At 41.9% G+C, this 14,387-nt stretch overlaps 1 protein-coding gene across 1 annotated transcript in view; it reads right to left on the bottom strand.

The window, feature by feature from the left end:
- Positions 1 to 14,387, bottom strand: part of npc1 (Niemann-Pick disease, type C1) — a 40,257-nt gene that overhangs the window by 7,958 nt on the left and 17,912 nt on the right. The window contains exons 10-20 of the mRNA XM_063060597.1: positions 12,697 to 12,797; positions 9,075 to 9,177; positions 8,794 to 8,983; positions 7,993 to 8,175; positions 7,792 to 7,906; positions 5,326 to 5,453; positions 5,021 to 5,155; positions 3,813 to 3,902; positions 3,541 to 3,731; positions 2,265 to 2,380; positions 351 to 480 (exon numbers count right to left, since the gene is read on the bottom strand). Coding sequence (XP_062916667.1) covers positions 351 to 480; positions 2,265 to 2,380; positions 3,541 to 3,731; positions 3,813 to 3,902; positions 5,021 to 5,155; positions 5,326 to 5,453; positions 7,792 to 7,906; positions 7,993 to 8,175; positions 8,794 to 8,983; positions 9,075 to 9,177; positions 12,697 to 12,797 — 1,482 coding nt within the window. The remainder of the gene's footprint in view (positions 1 to 350; positions 481 to 2,264; positions 2,381 to 3,540; positions 3,732 to 3,812; positions 3,903 to 5,020; positions 5,156 to 5,325; positions 5,454 to 7,791; positions 7,907 to 7,992; positions 8,176 to 8,793; positions 8,984 to 9,074; positions 9,178 to 12,696; positions 12,798 to 14,387) is intronic.

The following is a 14,387-nucleotide window of genomic DNA, read 5'->3' as shown; positions in this document are numbered from 1 at the left end:
GAGAAATATAGGGCTACTAAGTCATTTAACTGTGTTACATAGTTTAAAATTTATACTGGTTTTGCCTGGATGAGTACATTCTAAGTGCAACCTATAACTTTGGATGGTTCATTTGCCTTCAACAGATTCCAGGTAATGGAAGTTGCACTGTGGTACAACTATTGGTTATGTGTGCCAAAGTGACTCACTTTAAAGCTCAACCACACAAACCTAGGGTGTTTACAAACTTCAACATTAACAACCAAGCTGCACTGGGTTAATTGAACAAGTTGTGAAATTCAAGTCCAAGGATTACAGATGACGACTTTGCTGAAAAGGCACCTTATCTACTGGAGGATGGACGGCCTTACCCTTTGCCACATTTTGGATTGGGGTTGTCAGACAGAAACATGGGGAGAAATGTCATGAAGTCTTCACCATGTGGTCTTTGCTTCCCCTTTTCGTTCAGTGGACGACAGCGAACGCACTCTGGATTTTGAACTGCAAGGGAAAACTGTGATTAGTCTCTGACATTCTTCTATATCCACCCATACCTGGACATCACAGTCAAGCTACAATCTTAGAGCACCACTACAGACAAGGCTTAAGCGATATTGTGGCAGGAACCAGTCAACTCTGAGAGGAGCCTACAGAACAGGATCTTACCCTATCTGTACTGTGACATGTCCAACACTATGAAAGGGAACATGCATTTTAACTGGTGGCAATTTCTTCTCCTGCATTGAAGGTGGTTGGAGACAGGTGCTGGTGGGGTTGGGAAAGAAAGGAATTCATGCAAGGGGATACAGGGGAAAGAGTACAGATGCACAAAATCAAACTGCTAGAAATGTGCTTCACTCTGTTCTACTGGCATGAAACAATGATGTTCCCCTCTAAGGACTGTTTTGCAAAATTACCCCCATGTCAGTATGGACCATCCTCATCTCCCGTTAGTTTTGTACTCTACCCTCGCCACACTCTACCACTCACCTACACTCTTGTACGATAAAAATGATACCAGTTGGGACGTCCCCACAGTCACAGGGAGAGTACACAAACCCCACACAGACATTCGGCCAGATTTGTCATCAAGCAGCGTGCAAAAAAATGATTCCCATGCTGAGGTACAACAGAAATGTCCTGTACAGTTGGCAGGACTGCCAGAAATGGGCACAAATCAAGTATTTCCAGGTTTGATATATACAGACAATGGTTCTCCAATCCAATTTCTAGCGTGTAACTTCTTCTTTTGCATTCTCTCCCCCAGTCGTACTGCAGGTCTGAGGTTTGACAGGTCAGTACCGATCAAAAGGTCAAAGTCACTCAAGGTCCTTCATCTCTTTCCCCAATATCAGGAAGTTACAATCTGAACATCCACTTCCTTTATGTACTCTGTACAAGAGTAATTCCCCCCCCCCCACCCCCCAAAGGACCCCAACTTCATGGGGAGGTGAGGTGGCAGGGTAGTGCATTATTCTACAGCACCAACCAGCAATCACTGATTGGGGTTCAATCCCCACTGCCACCAGAAGGAGTTTGCATGTTCTTCCTGTGACCATGTGGTTCCTTCCCATATTCCAAAGATGTAGTGTGGGTATACCATATTGGCACCTGAAGCCTAGCATAATCCTCGCTAATTTCATTTGACACAAAACACACTTGATTGCAAGTTTCAATGTACATGTGGCAAATAAAGCTAATCTTTCACATTTCAAATTAATTCCTTCTGTTTCAATAACAGAATCAGCAGTCCACCTGGAGCACACAGGCCCTGTGGCCCACAATGTGCTGACCTTTTAACCAAGATCAATCTGGAGCTTCACTCCCACAGTCCTCCACTTCTCTTTCATTACGTTCCTGACGTTTCTGCCTCTACCAGCAATCCTGGCAACACATTCCATACATCCACCACTCTTCTAAAAAAAAAACACAACTCTGACAATACCCTCTATATTCTCCTCCAATCACCTTAACATTGTGCCCCCTCATATTAGCCATTTCTACCCCGAGGAAAAAAAGTATCTGGCTGTCCACTATCTATGCTTCTTATAATCTTTATACCTGAAGTTGCTTCTCATCCTCCTTTGCTCCTTAACTTGTTCAACATTTCCTCATAAGACATGCTCTCTAATCTAGGCAGCACCTTGGTAAATCTCCTCTGCACCCTCTCTAAAACTTCCACAACCTATGAGGTGACCCGAACTAAACAATACTGCAATCGTTTCCTAAAGCAGAGTTTTATAGAGCTGCAATGTTGCCTTGTGGAAATGTTCATGCAGTTTTACCTGTTGCATTGCAGAAGTTTTCTGTATTATTGTACACTCTACAGCAGGTCGATTGTGGCTTCACCCAGTCAAAGTAATCATCAATCCAGGAGGATGGTGGGAAACCTATTTTCGTACTGAGGAAAATGAAAGTGTTTCAAATCTAGTTAAAACAGTCATAGCACATGTTCAAAAAAAAAAGTCACATTTACAAAAGTGGTGGCAGGGCAGGTGTCTGGACAAGTAGTTGAATGGATTAAGGAACAGTGAGGTGGGAAATTTTACATTAGGCAAAGTTAATGTGATATTCTGCAAGACAAAACACCATTTGCACTATTGTGGCTTCTGCACTACAGGTTTGTGATTTGCAGAGATTCTACAAGATTGCTTAAAAAAGTAATAATCTATTGGAGAGTAAGGTAGGTATTCCAACCTTTAAAACTTCAGCTGAGGGAGAAGATGTCTGTTCTGAGAATACCTCAAAACTCAGGCATTCAAGTTACATAGATCAGTCTGCCAACATACTGGCTCCAAAATTCATTTACTCCTAAGAACAGATTCATTCATTCTAGGACCAGAACTTCTGTTGACGATGTACACTGTACAAAATTAACAAGCCAGCTCTAATTTAGTATTTTCTGACTGCAGTCCATTTCACAGAGAAAGCACTTCACAGAATATGTGCCCTCTGTCCGCAGGAGCTCCATTGCCTTCCCTTCCTGACCCACCTGTGGCTCACTCCGCTGAGCTGAAGCCCAACCTTAACTAGAATATTTTCCACCTGGGCACTTTGTAAATCTCTGGAATGGACATTGAATTCCTCTATTATCACACAGAATTCTTTCTTGCCCATTTCTTCAATTCCTTACCAACATTCAGCACTCGCACTCCTGACCCACCCCCTCGATCTGTATTAACTAATTCAGCTAATTCCTTTCTTCCCTGCAACCCACATCACCCCACCCCTCCACTCCCCCCTATTAGAGGAAGGGTCCTTTGATCCAAAACATTAACTGATTTCTTTCCATAATGGAAAGATGAGAGGCAATGTATACGTGCCTGATCAAATGCTTCCACTTCAATAGTTGTGTGGAATGCCTTCTCAGAGATGGTGGCAGAGGCAGACACAGACACATTAGGAACATACAAGGGACTTTTAGATAGGCACATGGATGAAAGAAAAATAAGAGGGCTGTCTGAAAGAGAAGGATTAGATTGACCTTGGAGAAGTTTATAAGGTTGGCACGACACCCGAGCCTGTACTGTTCTACAAACATGATCCTTTGACAGAACTTACTAGTTACTCAGCATCGCAGCATTGTAGACTTGTTGGACAAGGGAGTTGTTGTTACAGCTGACACCACCACATACTGAGTTTTGCCCCTCAGGGGAGGTATAATTATGTCCTTCTTCAACCACAAAGTAGACAGGAGGACCTGCATGGAAGTATCTGTCCATCGATGCAAAGTAATCAAGGAGGTAGGAGTCCTAAGGATGGGGGAGTTCACAATTACAAGTGCATCAATGTAATAAGGAGGTTATTAAATACAGTTCAGTCACTGTACTTACATCAGGCATAGAATAACTCTGGGCCAATCCAATCTCAACTTTATTTACTACTGCAATGCTGAATGACAGGAGTGCAACAAATACTGATATCTAGGGAGAAGAAATTCAGGTGCATTAGACAAGGATAGTGGACAGTCTGAATGTTAGAAACCAGTAAAGTATGACAAAAACCACACAATGCAGCTGATCCAATGATTTCACCAACAAAGACGAGCAAATTGCTACAGATGTCCAGTGGAGAGCATCCTGACTGGCTGCATCACAGCGTGGTACGGAGGCGCCAACGCCCAGGATCACGAGAGGCTGCAGAGGGGTGTAGACTCAGCTCCAGGGGCACAGTCCTCCCCACCAAGGACATTCAAGACTCTTAGATATTTAACCCTCATGGAAACTTAATTTCATGACATATACCAGTGATAATAAGTACAATTCTGACATTGACTAAGGGCTATGTCACGTAAAGGTTAACTCAATTCCAGCAGCTAGTAATGGCTGCATAATTTTCTGTAAAGTTGATTTCAGAAGCTGTTGCCATCAATTAATGACTGAAAGACAGATGTGGTTCATCGATTGGACCCAAACAACGGCCTCAATGTTCCATGCACACTCCCAGGGCAGGTAAAGGAATAGGATACATTACTTTGAGATACTACCTCCATTAAAACTAGATCTAGAATACTACACTTTGATGGCAAGCCTCACTGATAAATCATTTGAAGTAACAGATATTCCTGCCAAATGAGGCAGGCACTTACGGCTCCAAACTAGTCCTTGGCCACTGTTTGCAACTGTGGGGCTGTACTGTCATTCAGCTGTCTGAACTAAAACTGGATATCTTCTCTAACAGCAGGGCAGAGCCAGGTAAAATAATCTTAAGGTTTGTTTGAGAATTTAGATGTTTTAGGAGCCTCCCAGCCAAACATTTCTCAATGTAACCTAGATCCTAGTCCAAAGCTCTCACCCTCCCACTTGCTCAAAACATGTTAAAGTTCCTCATCCTTAATTCTCTCTACCTCGGTAACGAATCCACAAGGATCTTTATTGAGTTGTGATAATCAATGTTCAAGCTTGTTGTCAAAATTTCCAGTATTCCACAAATGGTCAGATGTCTATTATCACAAAATAAATCTACCACATTATACTCCACCAAAACAGTTACCTGTTGACCTAATGGCATTCCTCCAAAGCTTTTCACAGTTGGTACTTACCACAATGGGTCGCACCCAATTGGTTAACAAAAATGGAGCATAGATATACTTGAAGCATCTGAAGAGAAGTTCTTCAGAATGATCTGTATTAGCCCTCTTTTGTTTGACACAGCACACTATATCCATCCGGTTACTCTGCAAATGAAACATTCAAGTGTTAGTGCACAAGCATGCCACAAACTAACAAAGATGCTAAAGGTTAAATTTCCAACAACACATAGAATACTTAGGACAGAGTAGCTCAGTAGGTGGAACACTGTTTGGGGTTGTAGTGCCCTATTGCCAAGTGCCAAGAATCTTCTCACCTCCTGCCGCTGGACATCCAGCCCAAAGAGACTAACAAAGCAGGATATCTGGAGTAGGAAGTCTATGAACACAGCCATCCCTGCGAATAGGGAGAAGGTACGAACTGCTGGCATTGTGGACAAGGAACCTGAAAAGGAAGTTAAAGTGTTTCTGACATAAATTCAAGATCCAGTTTAATTATGCTGACATTCTTTAAAAAACTCATTTACCCAAGATTTATTCTTTTTATCTTTGAAGATTCTTATTTTTAGAAACATAGAAAATAGGTGCAGGAGTAGGCCATTCGGCCCTTCGAGCCTGCACCACCATTTATTATGATCATGGCTGATCATCCAACTCAGAACCCCGCCCCAGCCTTCCCTCCATACCCCCTGACCCCTGTAGCCACAAGGGCCATATCTAACTCCCTCTTAAACATAGCCAATGAACTGGCCTCAACAGTTTGCTGTGGCAGAGAATTCCACAGATTCACCACTCTCTGTGTGAAGAAGTTTTTCCTAATCTCGGTCCTAAAAGGCTTCCCCTCTATCCTCAAACTGTGACCCCTCGTTCTGGACTTCCCCAACATCAGGAACAATCTTCCTGCATCTAGCTTTGTCTTCCCTACTGACATGCAAGTGCTCCTACTGAAGGATTAATTTTCAGCTCCCACGTGTCTGCCATTCCACCAGCCCCTGGCTCTGTGTTACCATTCTCCTGTTTATTCAGGAGAACCTAAGGGTTTCTGTTGTCTCAGGATAGTGAAATTGAATGATAGGAGTGCAAAAAGCTGCACCGCAGAGGACCTGGTCCAATTTACCATGAGCACATCCTTCCCCACCTACAACGGGTACTATCTCAACACAACAATACCTGAAGATCCCCACTATCTGGCCATGCAATCTTCTCACAGGAGACAAAAGCCTGCAGTCCTACACCACCAGGTTCAGGAATAGCTACTTCCCTTCAACCATTTGGTTCTTGAACTTAATGGCACAACCCTAAACAGTACCCCAAGTGTAGCGACACTGACTATTTGGCACTGCAGACTTTGTTCTACTTATGTTTTCTAGTAAAACTTGTGTAAAATTTATGTTAAATCTGTTTGTCTGACACTGCCAGATGATAGTCTACAAAATTTTTTTTTATTGTTCCTGTGCATACAAGTACTTGTGCAGATGACAACTCAGCTTTGTAATTGTACCATATCAAGGTATTTGTTCATCTTTTGTTTCCAACATCATTGACAAGGCCAATGTTCATTAACTGCTTTTGGTTATCAGCCATTCAGCTTTCTGGAGCACATACTCCCTAGCTGTTGTGGTGACTTCAGTGAAAGCCATAAATCTGAAGACAAGGTTGATGAAGAGTTAACTTGGAAACATGAAGAGTTGATAGAGGGGGAAAAAAAAAGTCAGCAATGCATCTGTATTTCACGATGCACCTTTAAAGATTAGTGCACAGAAATTCATGGTATGGGAGCATTAGATGATTAGAGATTGGTGACAGTCAGAATAAATCTGTCTCTCAGGCTGCAAGGATACGCCCAATTGGCTGTCATATATCAGTGACCTCGAAGCAGTGCTAGTATCTACATTTCTCTGACAATGAGGGCACATCGCCCATTAGTGGGCTTTCCTCAAATAAACATTAGACAATTCTACAAAATTTTCCCCATCAATGACTGATCTAATCTCTAAAAGATGTCAATACTTCCAGTGACCAGAAACATTTCAATCTACAGATAGCCACAGCCCTCTGGTTTCTCAAAGATGAGGCAATACATTTGCCCTGATTAATTTTCACACTACCTTTAAAAGTTACCTTTTAATGTTTAAGCTTATTTCTACCATTTCCTCTCCCATTCTATAGGGAGGGATTCTACAATGAAGTGTTAATCCTCTAGTGTCAAATTGGGCCCAAGTATGGCTGGATCAAGAGCAAAAGAACTGCTGAAGGAGCTCGGGTAAGGCAGCATCTGTGGGGGAAATAGACGGTTGATACTTTGGTTCGAGACATTCATCTAGATTGAGCAGAGGCGAGGTGCCAGTATAAAGAGAGAGGGGCTGGAACAAAAGCTGGCAATCAGTGGGGGAGGACAATAAGCAGAGGGAGGAGGAGAGTGTAGGAATACAGAGGCAAGAGGTGGTGACAAAGAGCTGCAGATGATGGAATCTGATAGGGGACAAAGCTGGAACATGGAGCCAAATAAGCTGCATAGTTGAGCAGATCAGAACAGTAGGGAAGGTGTCCCATTGTGAGGAGTGAATGGAGTTGGGTTAAGATAATTTCCTTTCTGTGTCACATACGGAACTAGCAACCAATGCGACTAAACAAAACATACACACCCGTAGAACCACAAGAAATTTAATTTCCTGGTTGCTGATCAAGTTTCCAACTTAAACCAGTGTGGATTTTGAAGTATTCAAAAGAGCAAGACCTCGTAATTCTGTCAACCACGTCATGTACAAGACTATCAGACATACCCAGGAAGAATGCCACCGTCTCAGAGAAGGATGACAGGAATATACTTGGTGCCACCTCACCCAGAACTCTGCCAATCTGTTGGTCAACTGACTCATCAAGCAGTCGTTTGTCTCTCTGCAGAGAGGAAAGGAGTGTGATCAGGACCCCAATCAAGTTAACCATGTGGAACATATATAAAAAAATGTGATTAACATGAATACCCTAAATGTCTGAACAATGATGAATATGTTGTCTACACCGACCGCCAGCACCAGGAAAGGGATGACTTCAATCACAATCAGTGTGAGGGGGATCCCAGCATAGCTAAAGATCCCCAGCGAACAGGCCACCGAGCTCAGCACAATCACAATGCCAGCCATTCCTAGAGAAATCTTAGAGTCCACCTAGACAACAGCAAAATGAAAAAGGTAAACGTAAACTTATCAAGGCAGCTGTAATCCTGCTCGTTATCCATAAAATTTGAACAAAGTTCTCCTCTGGAGCTAGTGCACTTACTTGCAGGCAAGGGGCTAGCCACTAAGGCACAACACACTGAAATTCCCAAACTCTGGGTCATGGATGGCTTTTGATCATCATGATGGAAGTAACCAGCTTTGTTTCTAACATGGACTGAGGGAGAGCACTGGGTGCAGTCACGAGGATTAGGTCTGGTCCCGTTAGGTATTCACCAGAGTAGATTCAAAGTGAACTTGAGACTACACAAACAAACAGCGCCAATAGAATTAAGCTTGAAAACAGGTACCACCAGCTCAAGGACAACTTCTACCCCATTGCCCAAGTATACTAGACTACCTCAATCTGTCTTGCACCTTATTGAATACCTGCACTCCAACACTTGATAGAACAACAACTGAAAATTTTCACCACTGCAAACCACCAATCTGGGGAAATTATTACCTTTTAAAATCTGCATTTTTGCCTAATCATTTCAGTTGCACAATTAATTCTCCCCCCCCACCCAAAACAGCAATGCAATGAGGATATCTGCCTGCTTCACTCACCAGGCAATTCAAGCAGCTCCTTATGTGCCCCAAGGCGATGGAGATGTACAGAAACATGATAATGTAGCTGATAAGAATAGTTTTGACATCACTGTTACTCTCGCGGTTTATTTCATCTTCAATACTCCGTTCGGAAGAGAACGAAATGCTCAGGTTGGAATTATTATAACTCTTCAGAAAATCAACAAACCTGAAGAGAGAAATAAATTAAACACCATTTGCAAGAATTTGATTGATGTGTTTCTAGAAGTAGAAAGGTTATTCAATGACGAGTTACTTACACTTTCTCCCAGGCCAAGACTCTATTCAGTTTTTCAGTGTCATTGTGAAAATTATTTACAGGGAAGGTAATCACCAGCGCTGTTGCATTGTTATAATCTTCATCTGTGGGATTTTAAAGACATCACCATTATACAAAAATAGAACATGTTGCTTGGTCAAATAGCCTGCAGTCTGGGATTCAGTTAAACAGTTTCTCCTTTTCCCCCACAGTGCTCTACATACAGCAAGGTCGGAGAGGTTCAGTACAGAAACAGGCCCTTCAGCCCACACTAGCCACCCATTTACAATCCTACATTATCCCAAGTTTTATTCCTCTGCCAATATGCTCATCAAGTGCACAGACCTTTGCACTCACCTATATGCCAGAGACAATTTACAGCCACCTGCATATCTTCAGGATACGGAGGAAACTGGAGTGCCCCATGCGGATGGGGGTGGGGGGGGGGGCGCCCAAAACTTGAGGTCAGGATTTTTAAAAAATCAAATTGGACTTGTACAGCATATAAACAGGCCTTTCAGCCCAACTGATCAATACTGACTGGCCCAGCAAGCTAGTCCCACCTACTCATATTTGGCCCATAGTCCTCTCACCCTCTCCTATCCATGTACTGGGTGATTTTAAAATATTGCTATCTCAACCACTGAGGAAAGGTAGAGCGCAGGAGGATGACAGGCAATTTGATAGAGGTATACAAGATAAGAGGCATAGACAGAGTGGACAGCCAGCAACTTTACCTCAGTGTCCAATGGATAACATGGGAAGGCACAACTTAAGCTGAAGTATGGGGGTAGGAGATTTTTTTAAAAAGTGGCAAGTGCCAGGAGTGATGATAGAGATGGATATATTAGGGACATGCAAGAGACATATAGGCAAATGGGTGAAAGAAAAATGTAGGGCGAATGAGGAAAGGGTTAGATTGATCTTAAAGTAGGTTTAAAAGGTCAGCTCTACATCATGGGCTTAAGGGCCTGTACTGTTCTATGTTCTATTTATGGCAGCTTGTTACAAACACCACCCTTGTGAAGAAGCTGCCCTAATGTCCATTTTAAATCTCATTTCTGATTGTAAACCTATGCCCTCATTTTTTTTAAGCACCTCCTCCTTGGAGATAAAGGCCATGTGCTTTCTCGCAGTCTGTGCCCCTCGTGATTTTGTATACGCCATACCTCCGCTGCAGGAGAGTAACCCTTTATCTCCTACATTGCAGAGAATAATGTCCTCAGATGAAGCAGGATCTCTGATTCTGTGAGACAGCAGTTTGGTCACTGGCCCTTCCATTGAAGGTGCTGGGAAGGAGGAACACATGCTTTCAACATGAAATTAAATTCCTAGTCTTTCAAGACTTTTTGCATACCAGCTGCTGCACAGAATCCTAGATGTAGATTCAATGAAACTACTTTCTCAGGATCTGGGCAAAAGGAATTGAAATTGGTTTATTGACACATGAACAGAGGTACAGTGAAAAACTTGTCTTGCATACTGATCAATTCATTACAGTGCACTGAGGCAGAAGAAGGGAAAACCGCAGGCAGATAATAAGGTGCAAGATTATAGAAGTACATTGAGAGGCCAGGAATCCATCTTATCACACTAGGGTACTGTTCAGCATTCTTAGAACAATGAAATCGTAGCTGCCTTTGAACCCAATGGAATACGTTTTCAGGCTTTTGCATCTTCTGCCTGAAGGGAGAGGGAAGAGAATGCCTGGGTGCGTGGCAATCAACAACTCACAGCCCTTGAATTGAAGTCTGCTGGGTCATTTCAGGAGGCATTTAGAAAGTCAACTGCATTGGCAAGTCTGAACTTGCAGACCCGCAGCTTTCCCACCTTTGCCACACAAGCTGCAAAAACCACAATCAACTAGAGGTGATTATCACTGATGGTTAGATTACAACGCAGAACCATACAGCTCAATACAGGCCCTTTGGCTCTCAATGTTGTGCAGACCTGTTAACCCACCCCAAGATTTATACAACCCTTCGCTGACACATAGCCCTCCACTTTTGTCATCCATGTGCTTAAGTCTTTTAAATGTCCCCAAAGTATCAGCCTCTACTACCACCCCAGCAGTGTGTTCCATTCACCCATTCTCTAAAAGCCTACCTGACATTGCCCTAAACTTTTCTCCAATCACCTCAAAATTATGCATTCTTGTATGAGCCATTTCTGCCTTACTTCTTACAAAATCTAAGTTCCACAGCTGCTGTGGTGGGACTGGAGCTCAGACTTCTGGATCGCAACCTTTCAAGTTCTGGATCACTGGCCCAATTAGGGATCTTGTGAATCATCACTTAATCTGATCTAGCTTGTCTGAAATAAATAGGAAATGGCACATAGGCAGCCACAGGGAAAAGCTAGAATTGACAATTCAAAACTCCATTTCTCATTACTGTCGAAGGAAACGACTGATTCAGGTTTTTCACCACCTACTTGGATCACTGAAAACAAGTCATGTTATGGCATTCAAGCTGCGATGCATACAGCCCACATTTCAATACAGCACCAGTAGCTTGGCATAATTAGATTCATGGCATTTGTGGAACGCTGAGTATTTTGTAGCTGGTTGATAAATTGTGTTATGTCAGTTTTAAATCACAAAAGGTTAAAATTTTAAAGAGACCTTTAAATGGATTAGATCAGAGCTGTACAGCAGAGCAACAGATCCTTTGGCCTACCACATCCATGCCAAACAATGCCAAGTTAAACAGGCCTCTCGAGTTCCAGACTTAAACGTGGTACCTACAACTGACAGGAAAAACAGTCTAGGAAATTAAGAGGAAGCCCAGTGACCAATAGGCTGGAATCAGAGAGTCCGTTTCTCTTCTGATTATGTTTGAGGAATGTTTTATTCTCAGCAACATTTCTGACAGTTCCTGATTCAATTACAAATTTAACTACTCCACCACTAGCCTTTACCACAAAATTAGAACCACATGTGTGAAACTAATTAAAGCAGATATTTTAACAGATTGCATGCCCAAAACATTGCTACTTATTGTTACTGCACAGCCTCATTACAATGCCAACATTTTAATAATTCCACATCCATAATATTTCAATTTTAGATTGAAAAATAGATTACGTCCTCTGGTTTGATAAAATAGACTTGACCTTGCATCTTTTGGCATTATATTCTGCACTGTGTTGTTTATCCCCTCGTAACCAGAATCATTCATCACTGACTTCAGATGATGAAGTTTGTATTTTGTAGCAGCAGTACACTGCAAAGGCAAAGTTACAAAAATAATTACTGCAAAGAGAGGAATAATGAGGTAGTGTTTATAAATTAAATGGACTGGAAGAAGCCGTTCCTGACTCATTGAGTGAGAGCCTTCAGACTCCTGTACCTATTCACAGATGGTAGTAATGAGAAGAGGGCATATTCCAGATGGTAAAGATCCTTAATGATCACACAACCTCAATGCACTATTACAGTGAAGTTATCTGTATGGATTGCATGCAATGATTTTCACTGTACCCAAGTGATAACGCAAATTTAGTTCAAGTGTATTAACACCAGAAACAAACTAACACGTTTCTAATGCAGGAGAACTCTAACCAGTACAGCCAAGTGTGAATTGAAACAGTACAATGGAACTGGAGTTGCAGATTCTGCTTACCATTGTATCCTCCTACAACTAACCACGGAAAAACCGGACCACCAAATGTTCCCAAACAGGGGTCATGAAGCTTAGTTGTGTCATTGAGTGAAGCTGGAGCCCTGAAAATTCAATCATGATTGTTTTAGAGATAGTATTGAAAGCAAAACAATATCTTGTCATTAAAGAGCCAAATTTTGAAGTTATATTATACTGAAGTAAAAGCAGAAACTCTGGCATATTAGAGGTCTAGTTAGATGCAAACAGTTAACACCACCTTGCTACCACATCCTTTAACACAAGAAACAGTGTACAACTGTTCCACTTACTCCCCATCTTCAAATGGTGTTTAAGGAAAAGTTCAAAACTGCTCAAGGTTTAAGGAAACAGATTCAAAACTTGCATACAAAAATGGGAAGACACATTCCCAAATCTAAACTTGATAGTTACTTCAACACCGAACAGGAATTTGGCAAGCTTTTTGGGCTGGCCTGTCCTTGTCAAAAACCCTCTTTACACACCATTTCTTGGACTGTAAGTAGTGGAAAAGGTTAAAACTGGTCAGATTCAAATATCTATTCCTCCCTCAACCTTCCCCACCCACTATAGAGCAGTTGTGGCAGTAGGAATTCACTGCCTGAAAGGGTAGGAGGGTTAAGTCAGTACTTGGTGCACAGATCTACCTAGTACCGAGGAAGAGGGATAATGTTGGAGGATTTCCCAATTATAACATATGAACCAAAATATTTCCTGTACTGAAGTCTGATTCTGGGCACAATTTAAAAGCTACCTTTGAACTATGGAGTTTAGGACACACAACACAGAATACCAAGTGGCTAGATTTAAATCCTAGAGATAAATCCCAGATAGGCTAAAGGTGGTGAATACTAAATTCCCAGCTGGTATGCATTTCTGGCAAGGAGCATGATTACACACGAGACAAAATGAAATTCAGAAGCTGCAGATGCTGAAAATCTGAAACAAATAAAAGTCTGGAAATCCTCAATATACAGGTATTCAACATTTGTGGAAAAGATTAACATTTCAGGTCAAAAACCCTTCTTCATAACAGACCAATCCAAAATATTAACCACTTCCAACGTTTTTCTGACAACTGAAGTTCATCATGTACATGTTTTGGGAACATCTATACCAGAACTGGGTTCTAGACATAGTAATCTGCTGAAATAAAGTGCAAGTTTGGTCAATTTCACATTTGAGACGTACAGTAGGGGTGTAATTTAGAAATGAGAATCGATGACAAGAGTATATAGACTGGGCTGGGGAAGGAAAAATCAAGTTGCCATTGTGAAAATAATCCTAGCCTTTGGCATCCTCAAAGCATCCTGTTCTAAACAATAAAAATACCTTTGGGTTATCAGCTCAGGGGACAACACCAACTAGTCTCATGTACCAGCAAATTTGCTCAAGTTCTCTTTGCAAGTGATATTGGATCTTGTGCAAAACACCACCTCAGGACTGCAATTCTCTTGAATATATTCAGACCAACAGTGGAGCTTCAGAAATAAAAGCAATCTAGGAAGAGAAAAAACCACTGGGGAAGCAGTCACACATTTTCAGTGGAGCAAGTTTGAGGAACTATGTGGTCAGCTCAATGATTCAGTTCTCCTCGTCTAGTCCTTGCATTGCAGAGACTCACCACCTTCAATTTTAAAAACTTAATTTTTGACTAATCAATTTATACAAAGGAA

Source organism: Mobula hypostoma, chromosome 1 (genome assembly GCF_963921235.1).
Source record: "Mobula hypostoma chromosome 1, sMobHyp1.1, whole genome shotgun sequence".
NCBI lineage: Eukaryota > Metazoa > Chordata > Chondrichthyes > Myliobatiformes > Myliobatidae > Mobula > Mobula hypostoma.
This window is presented reverse-complemented; position numbering and strand designations above follow the sequence as displayed.